General features: G+C 34.6%; 1 protein-coding gene across 3 annotated transcripts in view; it reads right to left on the minus strand.

The window, feature by feature from the left end:
* Positions 1–1,873: 1,873 nt before the first annotated feature.
* SCN9A (sodium voltage-gated channel alpha subunit 9) overlaps positions 1,874–24,163 on the minus strand; it is a 177,479-nt gene continuing 155,189 nt past the window's right edge. For all 3 annotated transcript variants that reach the window (XM_064586642.1, XM_064586641.1, XM_054506155.2), the window contains 7 exons: positions 23,511–23,633; positions 19,329–19,610; positions 18,619–18,672; positions 17,572–17,709; positions 11,291–11,395; positions 9,271–9,541; positions 1,874–6,385 (listed from right to left, as the gene is read on the minus strand). In XM_064586642.1, coding sequence (XP_064442712.1) covers positions 5,193–6,385; positions 9,271–9,541; positions 11,291–11,395; positions 17,572–17,709; positions 18,619–18,672; positions 19,329–19,610; positions 23,511–23,633 — 2,166 coding nt within the window. In that variant the 3' untranslated portion in view covers positions 1,874–5,192. The remainder of the gene's footprint in view (positions 6,386–9,270; positions 9,542–11,290; positions 11,396–17,571; positions 17,710–18,618; positions 18,673–19,328; positions 19,611–23,510; positions 23,634–24,163) is intronic.

Genomic DNA, 24,163 nt, shown 5'->3' on the forward strand with positions numbered 1-24,163 from the left:
TGACTGCCCTGAAATATTCCCACTGGAGCCACCTGCTTGTTTGTATGGTATGTAGCCTTTTCAGATGGACTTCTTTCACTTTGTAATATGATTTGTCTTCGCTTTTCATTATTCTGATCGGCTCCTAAAAACATTCTAAGCTGTTGCTAGTAGAAGTTAACTAAATGGAAGATGTTTTGTCCTCTATGAAATAAAACCAAAAACAGGACATACCAGCAAATATTACATCTGGAGCGAGAATAATTTTTGCTCAGTTCAGCTAGATTTTAAAATTGTTAAGAAGACCTAAATCTTTTCTATATACCTCTGTCCATTGTTTTATCTATTCCTTTGTTGCATTTCAATTGTTTTTGAAAAATTTGAAAATGAGATTCAAGCTAAAACACATGACAAAACATTAAACATCCCTCCTAAATCGCTTAAAATTGGCTTTTTTCTTAGATCAATTGTTAATGTACCTATCTAGTTACACTGCTCGGAATAATAGGGAGTAAAGTATAGCATGTTTGCTCTACTGCTTGTTTAGAGCTATCAATTATTCATGTTACTTTTCCTCTGTGCATCAAATGCTATTGCAGGAAAGGTCTGGCCAGTATGCAATCCTCCCCTCCCTTGAGAGAGATTACCATGTACTCTGCAGCTTATTTTGCTTGGGTTATGGCACAGTGTTATCTATAGCAAGGAAGAAGTTAATTCTTTTGTTGTAGGAACTTCCTGTGATTGCCAATCAGTTATGTTAAGATGCATAATGATGCTGTGCGGGGACTATAATTTTATGTTGCAGTGATTATCACAACTGCCAGTACAGAGGTCCCTAAGAAGATTTTCTATCTTTCTACATGCCATTATAATAGCACATAAGCTTGAAATAATGGCCGAGTGCAGCAGCAATTATTCTTAGTGTATCTTATTTAAAAATCAAAAGCAGGACTGGATGCTCACAGCTAAAGCAAAATAGAGGTTTGGATTGACTACTTAGCTAAATATGGGAATGACCTCCTCCAAATTTTTCTTGCAGTAAGCTAAACCTTTGTAAATATGCATGTTTCCTCATTTAGCATGTTGTTTGAATTCACAAATCTCAAAAACAGCTCAATTTTGAAATATTTTTGTGTATATATCATATCGCTCAACGTTTTTTACATGCCAGTAAGATGTGTAAGACTCTTTAGGGTACCATATTTACACAAAGTCATGTCAAATAGAGGAAATATTGTCATCATTTAGTGTTTATGAAGAATGCATTGTGCTCCGATGAGCACAGGGGTAGCCTGGGCTCTTATATGTTTAGTGGCAAATTTGTTGCCACACTACTACTACTACTAATGTAAATGATTGATTTTGTCTTGTCAGACATTGCTCTGATTGCTACACATGGATTTTCTCATTCTCTTTTATGACCATAAATAGTGAAGTAGTACAATTACCCTCATTTTATAGATGAGAACGCTGAGTCACACATAAGTTAAATAATGTATTCAGGAAGCTCAGAGAGTCATAGCTTAACTGGGATCCAAACACAGTTTTGGGTCTGGAACCCAAGCCCTTGGCCATGATGTGTGTTAAACTCTCAATGACACAATTACGCTATTATATGAAAAAGATACCTGCTGTCACTGTGTGGCTAAATGTTAGCGTATCTTCACTTCTTGTCTCAGTTTTTTCCTTCTGCACAAACTCTGTTGTGAATGTCAATGAATTGCTTTAGAACTCTATACTCTTTGTCCCCATCGTTCTTATCCTGGAAGACTTCTTATGGAGGACATTTGAAACTATCTTTCCATTTAAAGAAAAAAGCTACTAGTAGCTTCAATGTAAGCCTGCACTGAACTTACCTCCTTAAAGATTATTCTCACAGAAACAGAAAATACATGCAAACATGACTTTATTTTGTTAATGATTTTTATTTTTACATTCTATGTGTAAGGCTCAAGTATAACTACAATATAATTTATGACAAACTCAACATTTTGAGCATCCACAGATGTATGAAAATTGTACAGAATTCTATGTAAACAGCATTATTATATGCATGGCTATTCATTTATTTTTATGAAGCAATTCTTGATTATTTTTCTCAAGAATATTACATCATAACCACAGATACTTAAAAAAATGTGTAGTCTCTATACATAGGTCCTAAACCCAGGCCGATTACTTGGCCATTCTAATTTAGCTGGCCCTCCCTTCATTACTTCCAGTAACATTTCTCCAAAATTGCTATTTAAAACTGCTTTATTTACATGTGCATTTTATCTTAAATCTTTTTAATAAAGCTATCAAAAATCTTTAAAATCATGCTGAACATTTTGGGTTGAGGTTTTCAACAAGCAGCATTTAGAAAGAACCCACAAGTCACTTATATCTTTTGCAAACTATGTTACAGTCAAAAAAGCAAAATGAGATTCTCCCACTTTTCTCCAAATTGCATGTATGCATTTGTGTTCAAATCTTTGCTTCCATTTGTGTTTCCTTCCATTTTATTCTAACTTAAATTTTACAGTGTAACTGCCATTCTACCTCATCAGGTGAAATGAATCCAGTGATTATATAACTGAAAGATTAGCATGACAGTGCCTTCTGGAGGCATTTCATTATCAGTACTGAACAGTAACCTACATGAAAAGCAAAGGCTAATTTTACTTCAAGCTTACACAGTACAAAATAAGCTCTCAATTCCATATATTGTTTTTAATTGATAAAAAGTCACAACTAGACATTCCTGGGAAAACATATATATACAAAACCTAACTATGTTATTTTAAAAAAAAAGTATTGTTCAGCATGAAATTGGTTTGGCATGAAATAAAAGAGCAAATTTGTAAATTTTTTTTTTTGAAATGCTAAGAAGAAACTGTTGAGGAACCAGTTGCCAGTATTTTTTATTTTACATAAAAATAAGGCAATGTAAAAACATTAATAGTAAATCACACATAAACCTGTCCACCATACGTCTTTTCATAATATATAAATACGCAAAATGCAGTTATAGTTATATGGGTTTAAAATAATAACGATAGACTGAATTTAAATCTAAGGTGATATTAATTTCTTAATTTAATGTATTAAAAATATTACAAATGTAATATATTTAGACGGTTCCCTAATTGTCAAAACCTATTTTCAACAGGCTTAGCAGGCATGCAGTGCAATGCTCTACATAGTCTAGGGAAACACTGCATGGTATCTTTCATATTAAATAAAACAGGGGCTCAAATAACCTAAGATGAATGATTGACTGTAGGTGCAAAGAATCTTTGGCCCTAGATTTAGTTTCATATGTACCTTAGGACAAATGTCTAGAAGTGATAATCTCCCTCACAGATGTTGTAAAATATGTCACAATTTAAAAACTTTCAAGATACGAAGTTCTGTGGAAATGTCTCTGTTTTTTTTCTGTTGATCTCATATCTGTGTTTCTTAGTCTGTCCCTCTTTCTGTCTGTCATTTTCTACCCATACTCTTCATTTCTGTAGGTTTTCTTAAAATCTCCTTTATTTTTAGCTAGCCTGAACAACAAAAAATATGTTGTATTTATTATAGAAATATAATTTATGTTCTTTTTTAATTTAGAAAAGCAAATGAATGATATATATACTTGCTTTGAAAACTCCTACAAAATCTTCTAAATAAAATTACTTTCTACTTATGTAACTCAATTTTTGCCTATGCATAAGTAACTTGATAGAAGAAAGAGCTCATATTCCTGAAATAAACTCATGAAAAAAATGCATCATGGCCATTTCTTTTCAAGCCATCATCAACGAGGATTTTTTAAAACTAGATTTATAATCCTTGGTAGGCAGACAGCAGCTAAAACAAAATGAAATGTGCTTGGTGAACTATAAGCTCAGGGTACTTATTGATTGATATCAAATATACCTCATAGTCCTAGAATTGTAAGTCAAAGTAACATTGTCCTCATTTTTATAGATGAAAGAGAAGGGTCCAAAAGGATTAATAGCACAAATTAGGGAAGTAAGTTAGTGGCAAGAAAGCAGGGTGGCAAGAATCCCTGTTGAATGATCTTTCACTCATGCTCAACACAAGTCTGTGTTGAAAGACCGTCATGTATCGTGACTTGAAAGTTTGCCATACACATTTCGGATGGCATGCAGGTGATGCAGTCCAGACTTTGCCCAAGCCACTATCTGCTCATACATGAACCACATTATCAAATAGATATCTGCACATCAGGAAGCACTTCACTGAAGAAAAATATTAACTTTGCTTTGTGCTAAAGAATGACTAGACAGTACTGCCCGAGAAAGCAGAAATTTGTGACCAAACAGATGAAGAGTAGGGTTATCATTGGTGTTTTAGGGCAGCACAGCCAAGTGTTAGATTGTATAAATAAAAGTGAATAAAGCTTTCTTCCATTCCTTCTTTTCTTAAGCATCTTCAGTTTTTTTCTTCTTTTGAGGAATGTGATATGTACTTAAAATAATTTCTCATGTTGTATGGTTATCATATGAACAAAGAAGGATATTTTAAAAGGCAGGCTATGAAGCACGATACTCTAAAGGTAAATCTTATCCTGGTTGGTCTATGAGTCAAGATGAATGAAAAATATTTGTTGAAGTGAATAGCCTACATACGTTTTTATTCGCATGGCATTGTCTAGGCACATAAAAATCTGTTCTGATGCAGTATAGAATAAATGTAAGCACCTCAAAATATAGAACGTCCTCTGTACATGGAGAAGAGTCTTGCTCCCTAAAAACAGATGTGTTAACTAAACATTCGTTACTAATGGCCATTCCTTCTATCAGGACATTTCATTGCAAAGCCAAGGTAAACTACTTTTATAGATATCCAAATGATAGATGCGTGTGTGTTTGTATTTGCATGGGAAACAGGAATGTTCAGAATCCCGTGAAAAGATGACAAGGCAAATGTGAACACTTTCTACATGGTCATCTGATTTATGAAAAGCAAATAAAATTAAACAGCTTTGTTTGCTGTAATCGACTCCTTATAGAGACTCTCAAAATTCGTACAGAATCATTTACCAATGCAAATGTAGCCATCTGCTAATGCTGCCCACCTATTTAAGGGAATCAGAGCTAGTCACTGCACTGACTTTGAGAATATTTTGATAAAAAGTTTTGGCATAGACTTCCTTAAAAGAGTCTTATTAACACAAATATATCACCTTCAGAGGCTGTAAACAATATATCAAAAACAAAGCTCTATTTTTTGCTTTCCTTGCTATCTTTCCCTTTGTCTTCCTTTTCTGTTTTGTCTGTTTCATATTTCTCTTTGTCTGGCTTTGTTACACTGTCATATGAAGGTGGAGAGACAGTGGACGGGGTTGCATCTGTTTTTTCTGGACTCGAGTTCTCATTAATGTTATCAAACACCATATCTTCTTTATTGGGCGAACCATCATCTCGGTCTCCATCTTTTATGTATATGCTGGATATATTTTTGACATTTTGCCGTAAGCGGTAACGTCTGTAAGCACGCTGAATGACAGTAGCAGACACATCCTCTTGTTTTCGTTTTAGTGTAGTTGTTATGGGTTCATAGGACACTTTAGAAGGATTTGCTGACATGAACCTTTCCTCCATCTGTGAACGTAGAGAGTCCATCTCTCCACTTTCACCCAAAACACGCTTTGTAAAAGCAAATAAGATGTCAAGACAATGGATCCGGTCCCCACTGACCATGGGCAGGTCCATGGCGATGAGCTGGACTTTGTTTGGTTTGGCTATGAGGAGAGGAGGATCCAGGGCAGCTGCAAAATCAGAGAGCTTGGCGAACTCTATAAACTGGGTGGCATCGGGATCAAACTTCTCCCAAACCTCGTAGAACATCTCAAAGTCATCCTCACTTAGGGGTTCAGTACTTTCTTCAGTAGCAACACTGAAGTTCTCCAGGATGACAGCAATGTACATGTTCACCACAACCAGAAATGATATGATGATGTAACTGACAAAATAGAATATCCCAACAGATGGGTTCCCGCAGTCTCCTTCAACTGAACTTCCAGGATGAACTTTTTTTGGATCACAGTCAGGTGGTGCACTGTTGAGAATAGGTGCTAGCAATCCGTCCCAGCCAGCAGAGGTGGTAATTTGGAACAGGCAGATCATGCTGTTGCCAAAGGTCTCAAAGTTGAACATGTCATTAATTCCAGCTTCCTTTTTAACATAGGCAAAGTTGGACATTCCAAAGATGGCGTAGATGAACATGACCAGGAAGAGCAGGAGGCCGATGTTAAACAAGGCAGGAAGGGACATCATCAGGGCAAAGAGCAGAGTGCGGATCCCCTTGGCCCCTTTGATCAGACGCAAGATTCGACCAATCCTGGCGAGCCGGATCACTCGGAACAGGGTAGGGGACACAAAGTATTTTTCTATCAGCTCAGCCAGAAACATACCTGGGGAGGGGGAGGGGATGGAAATAGTTAAATATCCATGCTACAGAAAATCACGACTTTTAAGTAATTTTATCTGCCATCTTCTCTCTTACCATTTCAGGACTGTCATTTTATATTGAAAGCAATTTCCTAACAATCAAAAGATTGAGCAATCCCAAAGGAAAATGACTGATACTGCCATTGTGACATTTTCTCTCCCTTTATTAAGTTTGTGGACATTTTTTTTTTCATCCATAATAATTTTTGATTATATGGGTGATACCTACTCATGTAGAAAATTCAAGCAATACAGTGAAGCACTTAAAAGGAAATCTAAATCACCTGAAATACCATCAATTATAATAACTGTTACTATTTTGTTGAGTATCACTTTAGACATTTTTCTGTGCAAGCATACACACACATTGTCACATGAATGTAATTATGTTACATAGGCATTTTTTATAATCTGAGTCACTTTATCATGTCATGGAAATATTTCCATTCAAATGGCAACAAAGTAATTTCTCATAGTTCCATAATGTTCTGTCCAAATAACCACATATTGAAGAATTTTATGTTGTTTTCAATATTTTTGGCTGAGGTAAATATTCAAGTAGGTATATTTTTTTCTAGTTATGTGAGCATCATTTGATAATATGTTAATAAATGATCAGTGTATTTAAGATTTTCTTATATATCACCAAACCTATCTCCAGAAAGTCTGTATACCTCTTCACAATGATGTATGAAAGTGCTCATCCTCCACATGCTCAACCAGTATTGTGGTTCTTTAAATTTTTATCAGAAAATCTTTATGATGTTTCAAAACACCTCATTATAAATTTTTTGTTGGAAAAAAAAAATCCACATTTTTTTCTTGTTTATTGGACGTTTTGTGTGCTTGTTGTCTATTTTCAACTTTCTCTTTTTGGCCGTGTCAAATCCTTTGCCCATTTTTCTAATGAGATATTTACTATTTTCTTATTGATTTAGGAAGACTATTTTTCTACTGAAAGTGCTAATCCTTTGTTGGTCTTACATGCTACATACAATTTTTCCCTGTTTTGTCTTTCAATCTTTTTGACTGGGGAGAGGTGGTGGTGAGGTTTTCTCCATAGAATATTTTGATTTTTATATAATCTGTTATTTTTTTCTTCATAGACTCAAATTTGTGTCATAAATAGGAAGGACTATTCAGGTTCATTGTTATAAATTTATTTCTTCTTGAATCTATTTTTAACACTTTAATTTTTGATTCACGTAATCTTTCTACTGAGCAAATTAGTAATTCTCTATATAGTGAAGTTAAATTTTGAATTATCTATATGAATCCATTGAGAACACTGTTTTACTTCATCAATGTTATAATAGTCTAAGTATCTAGCAATGTCACTCCTCATTACTTTAATTTTTCTTCCAGATAAATTTTAGAATCATTTAGACTTATATTGCCAATATATTATTTCCACCAGGCAAAAAGACATTGATATTCTCACTGGGATAACACTGCATTTACAAATTAATTTATTTCAAACAGGGTCATGATTACAGTGATAGCCTTCTTATCCAAGTATAAGAAAAGCCTTTCAATTATATAAGACTTCTTTTATGTCTGTTAGCTTTCCTCATAGAAGTCTTACGCATTAAGAAATGCATAAGTTGTTACTGGATATTTTACTTTATTTTTATTGCAAATGCAAATGAGATTTTTCTTTAGGTATACTTTCTAAATTTTTTGTCCACATATAAAACACTTATGAATATCGATACACGTGATTTAAAGTTTGTAACTTCTTAATTCTAATTGAATCCATTTTTTTTGGTTGATTCTCTTTCATTTTTAAAGAATGTCATAATATGATCTGACAATGAAGATCATTTGCTCCATGTATCCCTCTGTTTTCTTATTTAATTGCATCAGCCAACACTGTTAAAAATAGAGGTGATTGAGGAACACTCTTTTTTTCTTCCTAACTTGAAGGGAATGCTTCCACTATTTTGCTTGTTATTACTCTGAGATTCCTATCTAAATTTTAATTTGTTTTCTGATATCTTAATACTTTCTTAATACTCTTCTTTCAAAAATTGATTTTGAATGCCTCTTCTAAGTGACATGGTACTCTATATTGAGGTGTTAGGTTATGTGACCTTTAACCTTTCTGGGTCTGCCTGTTTCATCATCTGTAAGTTGAATGTGTATTAAATAATCTCCACAATCTCTTTCTGTCTAAAATTTGTAATTCTAAAAATAAATGCAACCCTAAAATATGGGGCAAGGCATGTGCAGATAGTGAGAAAACAAGAGGACAGAGAAACAGCTATGCTAATGAAAGGGGAAGAAGTATAAAATCATGTACTGTGATTCATGGCCATGACTGGGGTTGGTTGAGAAATGATTCTATTTTATAGACTTGCCAAGTATGAGGCCATAAGAAATGAAAATGGCATTTCTTGAGACCTTACCTTCACTTCGAATTCAGAAAGAATGTTTACAAAGAGTCAGGGTATTCTGGCTATTAATGATCATTAATCAAGGGACAGTTCTCATGATGTGCTAAAACTAGAGGTGATTTCAGATTCTCCTTTGGTCTTTCTACCCCCATACAGGTCTTTCTACTACTTACCTACATATAGACACAGTTGCTACTTCTTTGAAGGGTAATCTTGGAAATCAAATATCAGGGAGTATTACATGCTGCTAACAAATAGAAAAGTTGTGGCTTCGAGACCTGGAGCATGAACCCAGGAATTCTGACACAGAGGTGTTTGTTTTATTTAGTTTTGCCTTTAAGGCTCCTTCATTCTTTCCTTTTACTTATGTACTCAAAAGTAAATTTACATTCAAGAATTCAGAAGCTTCTCTGAGCATAAGTGAAGTTTAGTTTGATTCAAAATGGTCTTACCTACAATGGAGAGAATCACAACCACAAAGTCAAAAATGTTCCATCCTACAGTGAAGTAGTAGTGTCTGAGGGAGATCAGTTTCAGCACACATTCTCCAGTGAAAAGGATAATAAAAACCACATTTATCCAGTATAAAACATCAGTCATGTATTTACTTTGTCCCTCTTTTTCTACCATCATGGTTACCATGTTGAGGCAGATAAGAACCATGATGGTGATATCAAAAACTTGGTTTGTTACGAGGTCAAATATACATCCTTGGAATTTGTTCTGTAACGAAACAAGAATAATATGGAATGTAGAGTAGGTTTTGCAAGTATCCATTCATCATTACATTAATAAAAAATATTTTAAAAAGGTATGTCTTTAAAAGTTGCATAAATTATCCTTGGTCATAGGTTCTTAATTTTTAGAAGATATATTATTAATGAGTTAAATCTAACTCAGAGCGAATGAAACCTTTTTGTTGTTGTTGTTGACTTCTGGTATATACCAGACCAGCCAGGTTTCTGTTGGTCGTGTATACTAACATTTGCTTTTAAACTCATCCACCCTATTATGTTATATATGAATTGCCATGGTCACAGGTAATTTTTTACTAAGAAAACCTCAGCTCCACTACCTGGAGTATTTAAAGTTAATAAAATAACATGTCTCTAAATTTCTACTTTGTCATATTATTTTAGCTAATGTGTTACATGGTCTTGCACTGATATGACTGTTATGGTATGAGGCCTATAATTTCCTATCTCTTTCATGTACAGAACATATTTCCATACATACCCACACTTATATATCACCTTTCCTTTTAATCTCACTGCTAGCATTATGCTTTCCGGGAAACACGAGCTTTTTCAAAATCCTTTTTATAGTTACATTAGAAAGTTTTAAGGCATTTTACCAAGATCAAGTGGGGCAAGCAAAAAATTAAATACCAGGGCTGTGATTCAGTAGGTCTGGTTGAGACCTGGCAATGAGTCCATTTGAAAAGTGCCGGGTGATCCTCATGTAGGCAGCTGGGTACTAACTGACTTTGTCTTCAGCTATGACTCTTTGGCAAGGTATGTTATGTTGAATATAAATTGAAATGCATATAATGCATTTACACTTTTGTGACCCCCCCCCCCCCCCCCCGCCAGTTGTTAGAGGAATACAAACTATCCTTTGACGGCTAAGACTCACTATTTCCATCTAAGCCCGCTCTGGTCTTTGACCTCACAGTAGAAAAAAAGTTTAGATTCATGATCAGTCCAACTGCTTCTCTTGCTATTTGTCACAATATCAAAAATCTGCAAGTTAGTTTTACCCTAATGATAGATAGCAATCACTACATCATAAAATCGTCATTTAGATAAATACATTTCAGTCAAAATTAAATTTTATTTGTATCCTCTACAGACCATTGTACTCGTAGTAAGTTGTATAGCTAATATAAAAGTAAAACCATATATAATTACTTTTCATTTTTATAGAAAAATTAAAAATAAGAATATTAAGAACTGCGGTAATGTTCAAAACACATATATTTAGTTTTATAAGGACTTTTGTTCAAATATTAGCATTTATGTTTAAGAACTACTTGTACATTAAAGATGAATTAAAAATAATTTGAAAATTTATATGCTAGAGATATATATGTATACATATATATGTATACCTTGAACAACACAGATTTGAACTGCATGGGTCCACTAATACATGAACTTTTTTTTAGATAAATATGGTACTGTAAATGTATTTAGTCTTCTTAATGATTCTCTTAATAACATTTTCTTTTCTCTAGCTTACCTTATGTAAGAATGTATGTATGTACATACATATGTATATAATACATATATATAAACTATGTGTTCATCAACTGTTCAGTTTACCAGTAAGATTTCTGGTCAACAGTAGGCTCTTAGTAGTTAAGAATTGGGGAAATCAAAAGTTGATACACATATCTTCAACTGTGTGGAGGGTTGGTGCCCCTAACCCCTGTGTTGTTTAAGGATGAACTGTTTTGTTTTTTTTTTTTACCCCTGGCCGAGGTATTGGCTTTTGTGGTTTCTTAGATCCCAGCTTTTTCATTGCATTATAGTATTTCTTCTGTTCTTCTGTCATAAAGATGTCTTGACCTCCAAGGTAAAGAAACAAAAAATAAACCTAGTTAAAACCGAAATCATTATCTAGATCTTTTCTCAGATCATTAAGACAGGTTAAAAATGTTTTATATAGAAATAAAATGCATTTTATTATGTGCCACATAGCTATAAATAAAATGTCTTAAATAATTACTTAGATATAGGCCCATGACTCTCCATAAGTAATGTAATGTGCATATATAAAATATATATATTGCATATCATAATTATTGGCTCAATTTTCTTTTGGTGAGGTAACCTGTGTTATTTTAAACTATGTGCTGATATTTCATTTTATCTGCTACTTGTCTCATCTGGCATTTTATTGCTAGATAACTAATATATTAGGAAGGGTTATAAGAAATAAGAATACTGAATATCTTTTTTGATGATTTGTCTAATATTTGGGACTCTAATGAAAAGTAGGGGCCAAAACAATAACAAAAATAGTTTTATATTTGTTTGTATTCATTTACAAATGCCATATTCCTTTAGCACAGAAAAGGAATAAACAGTAGTGCCCTCTTTTTTTTTTTTTTTTTTAAAGATTTTATTTATTCATTTGACACAGACACAGCAAGAACAGGAACACAAGCAGGGCGAGTGGGAGAGGGAGAAGCAGGCTCCCCGCTGAGCAGGGAGCCCGATGCGGGGCTCGATCCCAGGATCCTGGGATCATGACCTGAGCTGAAGGCAGACGCTTAACGACTGAGCCACCCAGGCGCCCCCAGTAGTGCCCTCTTATCCATGGTATCCCTTTCCGTGGTTTCTGTTACCCATGGTCAACTGTGGTCTGGAAGCAGGTGATCCTCCTTCTGGCATACTGTCAGAAGGTCAATAGTAGCCCAAGCTACATCACAATGCCTAGGTTATTCACCTCACTTCATCTCATTATGTAGGCCTTTTATCTCACATCATTATAAGAAGGATGAGTACCGCACAATAAGATATTTTGAGGGAGGCCATATTCACGTAACTTGTATTACAGTATATTTTCTATTTTATTATTAGTTATTGTTGTTAATCTCTTACTGTGCCTAATTTATAAATTAAACTTTACCATAGGTATGTATGTAGAAGCCAAAACATGTGTTTTGTTTGTTTGTTTTTTTATTTTATTGTGTTTGTTTGTTTTTTAAGGTTTGGTATATCTGTGGTTTAAGGCATCCACTGGGGGTGTTGGAACATCCCCTGCAGATAAGGGGTTGGGGAGACTTTGTACAACGAACATGTAACATATATATCTGTGCGTGTGTTTCAAGAAACTGGTGAGCTACTTTTTTCATTCCAATAAAGGAATTTCAATAAACATTATAAGTGTCAATATTGTACATAATAGCTTCCTAAGTATTGAGGAAATTACCAAGGATCCAGGATCCTTGACCTGAAGGACTTCTTAATTGTTGAAACCCTAAGTTTCAACAGTAAAAATAACTAACATCTAAATGAAGTTTTTTGGTCTTTTCAACACTGTAAGTGTCCAAATCTCACAAAGAATGCCTATGTGTTCTTTTAGGATATGCTAATTTTATTAAAATTATCTGTAATTTTTACATATTCATGTATTTTCTACATTGATCTATAATATCAATTTTTTAGTTATGGGATAAATTAGTATGATCCACGTAATTAGGAATTTATCTTGGGGAATTTACAGTTCTCAAATCCTTACTTAACTTGTAGGGTCCTGGAGTTAAAGATAATCTGGTTATGGTTTCCCTTTAGTTTTCTTGGATTAGGCAATATTCAGTTTCCTATTATATTGCATTTTTAAAAAATTTATCAAATACCTAATGGTAACCAGATTCCCCTTTCTTTCTTAATATGTTTTAATTTACCTTTATTCTGGTTGATATACAGTCTTTGGTGTTTATCTTTCATACTGATGTTAGGCATCAGGGAGAGCCTTCAGGCCAATGTTAAGAGAACTACTCATTGGCAAGGGCTGAGTACCATAACACGTCAGGAACTTACCAGAAGAAGCTAGGAAAACACTGGGAAGAGAACTATGAATTCGAGGTAAAAATCAAAGTAGCAAATTTTAACTTCTCTTAATGACACCCTGGTTGCCAAAATAATAAAAGGTGGGATGAAACTAGGAGGAGATTACAAGATGCTCCAATGGGGAGCTTGTGTTGTTTAATTTGGTTTTACTGTAGCTTTAGAGACCTTATACAAAATGCATCCCTTTAAAAGCTAGATGGAAGATACTGTATAGACCAGGCTGGTCTTTTTCAATATTACACACTATGTCAAAGCTGTGTTACATAGTACTTAAGAATTTAGTTCTAGTGTCAGATCATCTTTGTTCAAATCCTCTGTTGTCCTTGGGCAAGTTTCTTAATGTCTTTAAGAAGACCGTTTAAGTCATGTTATCGTTACAAGAGTAGCTACACCTCGATGGTTTGTTGGGAGGATCAATTGAGATAATGCATTCAAAACACTCAACAGAATGCCAGATACACAAGCCCTCAATAATTGTTAGTTGCTGTTACTGTCGTTGTTATTAGCCTTCCTAATAAGGTTATAGTTACCGAAAGGGGTTGCTTTACTTAGAATTTACCCATATGTACCCAGGTCTATACTAGGTCTTTCTGTAAATAGACTACATACTTTTTCCTTTTATAACTTGAGCCTATTAATAATTTGTGTTCTAATTTTCCAAAGTATGTTTTCTGATGAATTAAACCCTAAATCTCATGAAATTATTAAATGAAAACATTACTTGTAAAAGTGATGGGTATTTGGAAAAACTAGTAAAGTGGGGTTGATTATTAGAAGAGGTATGGGTAGTTGGTAGAGCCATGAGCTGAGACCAATGTGCCGAAGTTAAAAAGCCTTAAGAGGCAAGAATACACTATGAAAAGAATATGGGCTTTGAAGTCAAACAGACCTTTGGGTTCTGACTGCCAATGGACCTGTTACTTGATTTGAAACAAGCTACTTATCCTGACTAGGCCAGTGTATACACTTTTGTGTAAAGATGCCACTTCCATTAGTCTGGGCTATGGATTAGATGAATTCATAGACACACAGTATCTAGCTGAGAGGCTCCAATGCAGTAGGTTAATTGAAGTGTTAGTCCTGTCTCTTAGTAGGGTGAAAAGAAACCTGAAGCCATTCAGAAAAGGTTAGAAAATAAAAGGTATGCTTAAATTGCAAATGAAATACTGGAAGGAAGGTAGGGCATAGTGGTAGTTGTCAGTGCTTCTAAATTAGTAACTTTTGCCTGAGAGTAATGGCAATGGTGTCAGCCCAGCCTCCAGTGGCAATTCTTGTTGCAAGGATAATACTTAAAAGCAAGGAGGTTAAAGCAATGAGGACTGTGGCTGTCCTGTTCATGGTCACATGGCTTTATCTAGATACATGTCTAATTCATCCTATTCAGGGAATACTGGGGAATCATATGTATGTGCTTATATATCATATATACACATCTATAATGACTAAAATTGAAAAAAATAATTAAATTGAAAATAAGAGTATACTTTGTAAAATTATTTTCAAGATTCTCAATTTTTAAGGATTCTCTGTCTAAAGGCATGAATGTATGATAATGTTAGCTAAGTATAACTCTCAGATATTAAATGTAAGAATAGAAGATGGAATTTTAAAAGATCTTTGAAAGAAAAAACCCTGTATTGGAAAATGTAAGCATAAATAACATTCAACATTTACTAAATTTTCTTCCAATTTTGAATATCAATCATGTACAATAATGATATTTCATTGCACATACATCCGTCTTTTCTGAGATGCTAAGTCAATATCTAAAATCACTCTTTGAAGTCTACCCCTTATCTTTGAAAAATATCTTTTCCTGTGGATGATGCTACAGCCACAGTACGTCAGTCAACTTTGACAGGAAAATGAGACTTCTTAGATGCTTTATCTCTTACAAATCACAGACAATACTGTAGACTCTACCTCCTACAATCTCTTCTTTGAACATATTGCATATTCTCCATTGCTGCAGATGACTAATTTGAAGACTTAAGTGTGGTCGAGGTGGCAGGTAATGCAGAGTCTGACCTAGTCTTTGGTCTCTCTCCAATCATTCTATACATCATTACTGGATTCATTTTTTATTTTTATTTTTTAATAATTTTAATAATTTTTAAATAATTTTAATAATTTTTTATTATTATGTTCAGTTAGCCAGCATATAGAACATCATTAGTTTTTGATGTAATGTTCAACAATTCATTAGTTGCCTATAACACCATCTTTTAAATCAGAACTGAGTTTTCATGGTCTCTGGAAGACAAGACTCCAGTTGGATCTGTGATGAAGCTACTTTCTAGCTGTCAAATGACATGCAAGTAACACAACCTCTCTGAGGGGAAGTGAGGATACAACGTCTTTTAGATTTGTTGTAAAACCTAAGATTACACATGTGGAGTACAGAATTAGACACATCATTAAATCTGAATAAGTGCCAATGTCTTGATTATATGTACTCCGTTGCTCAAAATACTTCAGTGACACATCAGCTCCTACTGAAAAAGAAAGATCTGCTCTCAAGCAAGACCTCATTCATCTTTTACTATTTCTCTTCTTAAAACTCCATTGTTACCAGAGGGGAGGTGGGTGGGGAGACTGGTTAAATAGGGCATGGGGATTAAGGAGGGTACCTGTGATGAGCAGTGGGTATTGGACGGAAGTGTTGAATCACTATGTTGTACCCGTCATACTGATATTACACTGTAAACGAATTGGAACTTAAATAAAAACTTAAAAAGAAAAACTCCATCTCAAAACTCCACTCAAACTGGATGAAGGCTATTCCTCCTGGATTATTGTCTCGTTTGTCAGCACTATGCATGTGCTCACACATTTCTCTACCCTTCCCTGTGGATTATTCATCTTTTTGCCTCTCAGTTGCTACAGGTCTTATTCATCTTCCAGGGCCTACCAATTGTCACGTAAATCATACAACTTTCTATAGCTCTTTTTTCTATTTGTAACTATTTTTTCCTCTGACTGCCCACTTATTTTTTTGTTGTCATTGCTTTGTTAACTTTCCTTATTAAACTTATCACTATTTCATATTGTAGTATTGGGGGATATAGAATAGTAGAGGACCTAAAAAATATATGAGGTATATGGGATTAACTGCTGACTCTATCAAAACTATCACTTACTTACTAGATGCATGATCTTGGGTAAATCACTTAACCTCTCTGTGGCTGCCCACACTTTTAAGACAAAGTCTATAATAATATTATATTTTATGGTGGATGTTTTAGGTTGAATTGTGTCCCCCGCCCCCAAAATATATTTTAAAGTCCTTACTCCTGGTACCTCAGAGTTACCTTATTTGGAAATATTGTCATTGTAGATGTAATTAAAGTAAGGTGAGGTCATACCAGAGTAGGATGGGCCCTTAATCCAATATGACCAGTGCCCTTATAAGAAAAGGAAAGAGACACAGAGAGGGAGCATGCCATGTGACCACGGAGGCAGAGACTAAAGATATGCTCCGTAAGCCACAAGCTCCGTGAGCTACAAAACACTGCAAGATGCAAGGAAGGATCCTCCCCTGCCAACACTTTGATTTTGGACTTGTAGCCTCCATAACTGAGAAAGAATAAATTTCTGTTGTTGGAAGCCACCAGTTTGTGGTAGTTGGTTCCAGGAGCCCTAAGAAATTAACACAGTTGACGTGAAGGGTAATGAAACTAATCTCAGGAGAGTATCTCATTTGCAACATTTAACAAATCTTAATTTCCATTACAGGTATCATTTCTTCTGCTGTAATATAAACTCCCTGAGCTCAGGAACCATGTCTGGTGTTGTTGTCCATCAAGGGCCAGCCCAATACATATCCCACAGAACAGTGGCTCAGATAATGAATGAAATGTGTCTTGAATAAATAACTAATTAGTGCACTAATTTTAATGATAAATTTTTAGTCTTTTATAGGGAACATTAAAAAAACTGAATACTTGTCATATTGCTTAAAAATAGTCAGGACTTAGGGGATTATTATTTTCTATGCAGAGATGAGTGATATTAAGCATATCTGTACTGGATCCTGGTCAATTATTTGAAAAATAAATGAAGTTCTAATGAAGCTAATTACTAACTGATATCAAACTAAATTTCCACATTATATTTTTGGAAAAATAATTGTTCATATTTTTCAGTGCAGTATAAAAACCTTAAAATACTTATCTTCTTTTTCTGTTGGTTGAAATTATCTATGATGACACCAATGAATAAGTTCAAAGTGAAGAACGACCCAAAGATGATAAAGATGACAAAATAAATATACATGTAGAGGCTGTATTCATATATGGGCTGCTTGTCTACCTATAAAATTAACAAAAGTTAGCAGTATGTCGACAATAACATTAATCGTTTTCTTTTTCACATGGTTTGACAAGTTAATCCAGATAGTTCTATCCTAGGTGAACTTGGCTTTTCAGAAGCCATAACATTTTAAGGATCGGCATAAACATTCTTAAAAATTTATTCAACATTAAGTAAATATTTATTACATGCTTACTATGTATATGAATATAATCTTCAGATGACTACAAAGGACTTAACCATACATAGTACTTGTTCTCAGATTGGCAGGACAATTTAGTAACTAAGTGACCTAATGTATGTTTTCTATTTCCAGAAAAAAACTGTAAAAGAGGAGATAACCATATTTATAGAAATTTTGCTGATTTTTGTTTCTTCATTTGATGACAGAAATGTCTTCACTGGATTTAACTTTCTTAGCATGGAACTCATTTCACATAAACTCTTCCACAGCATTTTAAGTATAAAAACAATAAAAACTTGAATAAAATTTTTTAAACCCATGAATAGCATTTGTTATTGAATTTTTATTTTGATAAACATATTCACTGAGCACTTGTCATTGCTAGGCTGTACAAAGTGCTCTACTTACATTTTCTTTTTGGATCCTCAGAACAATGCCATGAAGTGGGCATTGAATTTTTTTGTTTTTTTCAGTCAATAAACAGGCTGAGAGAGGCAAAGTAATTTGTTCAAAGTCAGTTGCAGAGCTCATATGAGAGAGCCAGAATTTGAGCAAGCTCAGTCACCAAATGCTGCACACATAATTGCTAGTCTATTATTAGGTGGAAGTGCTTCATTTTGTGTGTACATACCAAAGGCTCCTTGGAGCTACTATTTGAAAATGGCCAAACTAAACTAAGGAGCTTTAAAAATTGTAAGTTTAGTGTAATAATGACCAATACTTACATTAACAGAATCAACAGCTGCATACATAATATCCATCCATCCCTTAAATGTTGCCTATAACAATAAAATCTGAATGTGAGGCTCATACTCTAAAATAGCCATACGTGAGTTTAGTCCATTTATTGTTACATTTAGTGACATCAAATCACTATGTTTTACTGTATTTCAAAGTATCAATTTAATATAAAGATGCTATGTCAAGAACAAAAAGGACATGGTCCCAAGTCACATCTAAATCTTAGTCCTGGTTAATTATTTACAGGTTGTTACAATTCCAGCAAAGTTTGCACATGAACTTTTATTTTTCCAGAGGTAGAGGAGAATTTTATGAACGAGGCAGGAAACATTTTTTTTTCTCCATTTTTTTAAGGACCCTCTATGATAGTGGGAAGTTCTTCTCATTCCCATGCAGTGTAAAACTGGCAGTCCCAAAACTATTTATTTTTGCAGCAACATTCAGATGGTGTAAATGGTGAGGAGCCACATGACACCGAAAGTCTATTATGAATTAGTGATTCTCAAATGCAACAGAACCTTTGCTTCTTAACTCATGTTTTATAGGCACATGTTCTAAGAAAGACCAAGTCTCCTTTTTAAAGTCACAAAGTACCTTATCTTTAATTTCTAGGTAATAGATTATTTAAAGAATGACTTCTACCCTCATCTAGTGTCTACCAAAACATCAAGCATTCATGACAGGGCTCACTTACAACTTGAAGCAGAGACAGGTAACCAAGTCCAACATTATCAAAGTTCACCTTCAGGTTCTTCCATCGTACATTTTGACTAACATTCATCAGTGCGGAACAATCAGAACGATTTTGAACTAGATTTGTTGGAAAGCGTGACCCGTCTGTGGTGTTAACACACTCATAGAACTTCCCAGCAAACAAATTTACTCCCATGATGCTAAATATTAGCCAGAATATAAGACACACCAGTAGCACATTCATGATGGAAGGAATTGCACCTATGAGTGCATTCACGACCACCTAGTATTCAAAAGAAAGAGAGGGATGATTAGGAGTAGTAAAAGTGTTAAATGGTCGACATTAACGAAACACAATACAGAATTAAAGAAATTAGAAAAGCCACCGTTACATGTTTAAGACATCAAATCATCAACCAACATGTATTAACTGAATGTCTATGCTCAGTAGTTATGCCAAGCAAGACAGAATGAGACAGGAGCCCTGTGAACAACAAGTTTACTAAAATACATGATGAACACACATTGAAACTATTAGCCACAGTGCAAAACAAAGTAACTAAAATGATACCACAACTTACATAAATGAAAAAATAAAAATAATAAACCAAAAACCTGATGTATGTAAGGTGAAGTCCTAAATCTGCATACTCTAGGGAAAAAAAAAAGAAATTTCTAAGTATGAATGATAACAAATAAAATGTACATTTAAAGGTTCATAGTCCTAGAATGACCAGTGCTAAAATTCTCCCATATACAGAAACTATTGATGTATATAAGCTGGAGTTGAGGTTAGGAGTCTTTTATTGTATGAGCCCTTTCTATTTAGTTGGTTCTGCTAATAATGTGATACGTGAATTCAGTTAAGACCTTGGGACCTCTGTTTCTTCATCTGCTAAATGAGAGACACCTTTTCAAATTTATTATTCTAAGTCTAAATATACTTTATATATAAGTCCTTGGCTAAATATAGAAAATGCTTGCCTCGGTTAAAATAAAAATGAGGTAGTTATCTTTAATACTTCCTTTATTTCTGCTTATTGGCATTTCCACTGCTATTAATGACCAGTGCCTCTTGCCACTCCAATTTTCCTGCATGCAGACTATCATAGCATTTATCACTCTCCAGATTTTCCTAATTACCCCACCTTTCAAAACCTACCTGTCTTTTTATACTTCAGCTCTAGTCTGAATTTGAGTCCAAATGTGTTAAAGACTAATTTGTTGAGTAAGAGCACTGTGTTCCCTCTTTTTTCCAGATGGTGAAACATTAAGCATCTCTGACTACTTTTCAGATTGTCTACAGCAGGAGGTGGAAAACACTTGCTTAAATATTTGTAGGCTTTGAGGGTTAGATGGTCTCTGTTGCAACTATTCAATTCTGCCACTGTGGCAATAAATCATATATAAATGGATATGGCTGAGAAGCAGTAAAATTTCCTTTACAAAACAGACAAGCAGCCTGTGGGCTTTAGTTTGTTGACCTCTGGTCTAGAACAGTAGTTATTACCCTAGGGTCTATGGGCCTGTCGAGGTTCTATGCGAGCATGAAATTGTATGAAAAACATCACAGGTGTACTTTTTTAATGAAGAGATGATTCGCATTTTTATGAGATTCCGATAGTGTACATGACACTGAAAGGATTGGGAAGAACAGGAGTAGAGAAGAAAGTTCAAAGTGGCCAACTCCTGTTCAAGTCTATGCTTTCATCCTCACTTCCTACTGGCCTCCCCATTGTGCTTGTCAGTTAGGCACATTGATCTTCTAGTCATTGCTCAAACATGCCTTGCACACTCAATCCTGTGCTTCTCCCCCAGGTAGCGTCTCTGCCTGGAATGCCTACATGCCTGGGATTTGGACCCACTCTCTCAGTCATGGCTCCAATGTCAACTCCTTGTGAGGCCTTCCTAGACTTCCCCTGGCAGCCACTCCAACCGCCCCCATGTTTCTGCAGTGCTGCATGCTTACTACTTTATAGCTGATGTCCTAGAATAACTACTGTTCCCCTGTCTGTCTCTCCATGATTTTTGTCCCTATTCAATGTTGGGGGACTGGGTCTCTTCACCATTGTACTCTTTTTATAGCATAATAACTGACACATAGTTGGTGTTTAAAATGTTTGCTGGAAGAATGTGAGCAACGGTGCATCTCTGAGGGAGATAGGTACATATCGGTCTGATAAGAAGCCATTTGGGAAAGTCAATAAGCTTAAGAGCCTCAAGATTCAAAGGAAGCTAACTACAAAAATGCCTCAAATCATTGTTTCATTTATTCTTCAGAATCATCCTGCAGTGTGAAGAAGGAACATACCCTTTTTGCGTGGTTAATAAATGCTAAAGAGACATATATGGTCCTCCAAATACATTAAACCATTCTCCTGCATCAGCTCTATTATAGATAAAGAACAAAGAGAAAAGAGGATAAAATAATGCGCTGGCTTAATTGCTGAGGGAAGTAATTTTGTAAGGGAAAGCATATTCTTCATTCATGAAAATGCAGTATACTGATACTGTCTGAGTCCAGAAATCAGTCATAAGTTCTAGATAGATTGTAACATTCTACCAGTGCTCAAAAAATGAAGTTAATGCCAATGGATTCCAATCCCACCTTTCTGTATAATAACATAAATTTAAATTTTTCAATTCTTACATGATAGAAAGGGTTGACTTATACCTATGATTTTTTTGTGTAATTATGAGATCTCATATACATGGGTACACTGGATGCATTAAACAGTCATAGTTTAGCAGAGATAACACTGAAGATCTGCTAGACTAAAAGGTCTCGGATATTCACCTGAGGTATCAGATTTCCAAGGCCCATCCCAGAGTTTATAATCCAGTATGTCTGGAGCAGGACCTGGGCATTTGCATTTCTAATAAGTTCTCAGATGACGCTGATGGCTGGTCTGTGGATCGCACTTAGAGAAGCAGTGAGATAGACTAATCTACATGTTTAGTTATTCAGGGACTACAGGTAGAGAGGCAGTCATATAAATAAGTAAAAAACAGTATAATGATTTTGTATGCCTGAACATAGAGGGAGGATGCCCACCTACGCCCCATGGTGAAGAGACAAAGCAAATTTAAATTGAGGCTTACTGGCTGGGTAGGTATCTGTCTGCTATATTGATGAGTCAGGGTTGGGACAGGGTAGGGAGAAGCATTCCCAGCCAAGAGAACAACAGAAGCATGAGAAAGCAAGTATAAAGCTGATGAAAAGGAAATTTGAGGAAAGCAGCAATAAATGAGGATATGGGCTAATTGGAGAGAGTAAGGTCATTGTCCTCCATGTATTTTATGAAGTTGCTGGTTTAATACAGCTCTTAAAGCTAAGTTGCTACTAGTCATTATTTATCTCACCTTGTTTGTCTCTACAAAATGATCTCTTTTCAGGCACCATGCAGCCTAGTACAAATTATGTAATTTCTCAGAGCTTTAGTTTTGTCAAATGTAATTTGGAGATAATTCTACTTTCATTGAAACATTTATTTTAAGGATGAAATTAAGTGTGGCTGATGCCGCTTCAATTCCATTTTTTTCTTATGATTCCTACCCAGGTTAGCTCTTAAAAAAAATTTTTTTTAAAGATTTTATTTATTTATTTATTTATTTATTTATTTATTTATTTATTTATTTATTTATTTATTTATTTGACAGAGAGAGCACACAAGCAGGGGGAGCAGCAGGCAAAGGGAGAAGCAGGCTCCCCACTGAGCAGGGAGGCTGATGCGGGGCTCGATCCCAGGACCCTAGGACCATGACCCGAACTGAAGGCAGACACTCAACTGACTGAGCCACCCAGGCACCCTATAAAATCTGAGCATTGGATACAGGCAAGTCCTTGATAACTTGTATATGGGAGATGTTATCAGAATGAATAGTGTTTCCTAGGATAGAGATTTTCATTTAAAAAAAAAGTCACTTATTTGGATTACTGCCTAACAAAATTATGTGAAGGAGGCATTACTGTATTTGATTTACTCTTTGTTAAACAATATGCACTGAATACTATGTATATACATATGCACACACACACATATAAACAGTCCATCTATATGTATATATGTAGATATATGTACATATTAATATAAACAGCCCATAATTTCTACATACTTATTTTTTTTATATTTTATACTCCATTTAGAAAATAAGGATATTAGAAAGTTTAGCATTTTCTTACCCTCATTCCTTCAAATCTAGATAAAGCTCTTAGAGGTCTTAAAGCTCTAAGTGTCCGAAGGGATTTAATGGGGCCAAGGTCTGAGTAGCCAAGAGTGTTTGCAACTAAAGTAACCAAAGAAACCTACAAAAAATAAAATTTTCATTAATCATTTCAATAAAATAATAAAGCACAAAGAGGAAAAGTCAATTTCAAAGATCACTAAGAGCAGATCAACAAGAATAATATTTTATATATCAAGTTGTCTCATCACTGCCTAAAAATAGATAAGATGAATGAATGCTTTTATAAGGAAATAGCTATAAAGGAAGGCTAATGAAAATAAAAAGAAATAGTAGAAGGAAAGTAGGTTATTTCTTATATCTGAATAAAGCTTTTCACACTTTTTGTCATCAATGATTATGTACTTGCTTATTAATTCTGAACTTATGCTTGATATATTTAATTAGATATGCTATACATTTAATGCTTATGAACAACATGTTATACACTTATGCTATACATTTAATTAGAGCAACTATCAAAATTTCAATTATAATAAAACCTAGGTCATAACAAAGTGTGTGATTCTGAAGCTAAGTCATGAGAGTGTGGCATTGACTCAACCAAATCTAAGTCTAGTATAGACCTTATTCAAAAGCATTTTGAAGACT

Source organism: Mirounga angustirostris, unplaced genomic scaffold, assembly GCF_029215605.1.
Source record: "Mirounga angustirostris isolate CCGP_5_RB_7025 unplaced genomic scaffold, mMirAng1.0.hap1 SCAF_3, whole genome shotgun sequence".
Lineage (NCBI taxonomy): Eukaryota > Metazoa > Chordata > Mammalia > Carnivora > Phocidae > Mirounga > Mirounga angustirostris.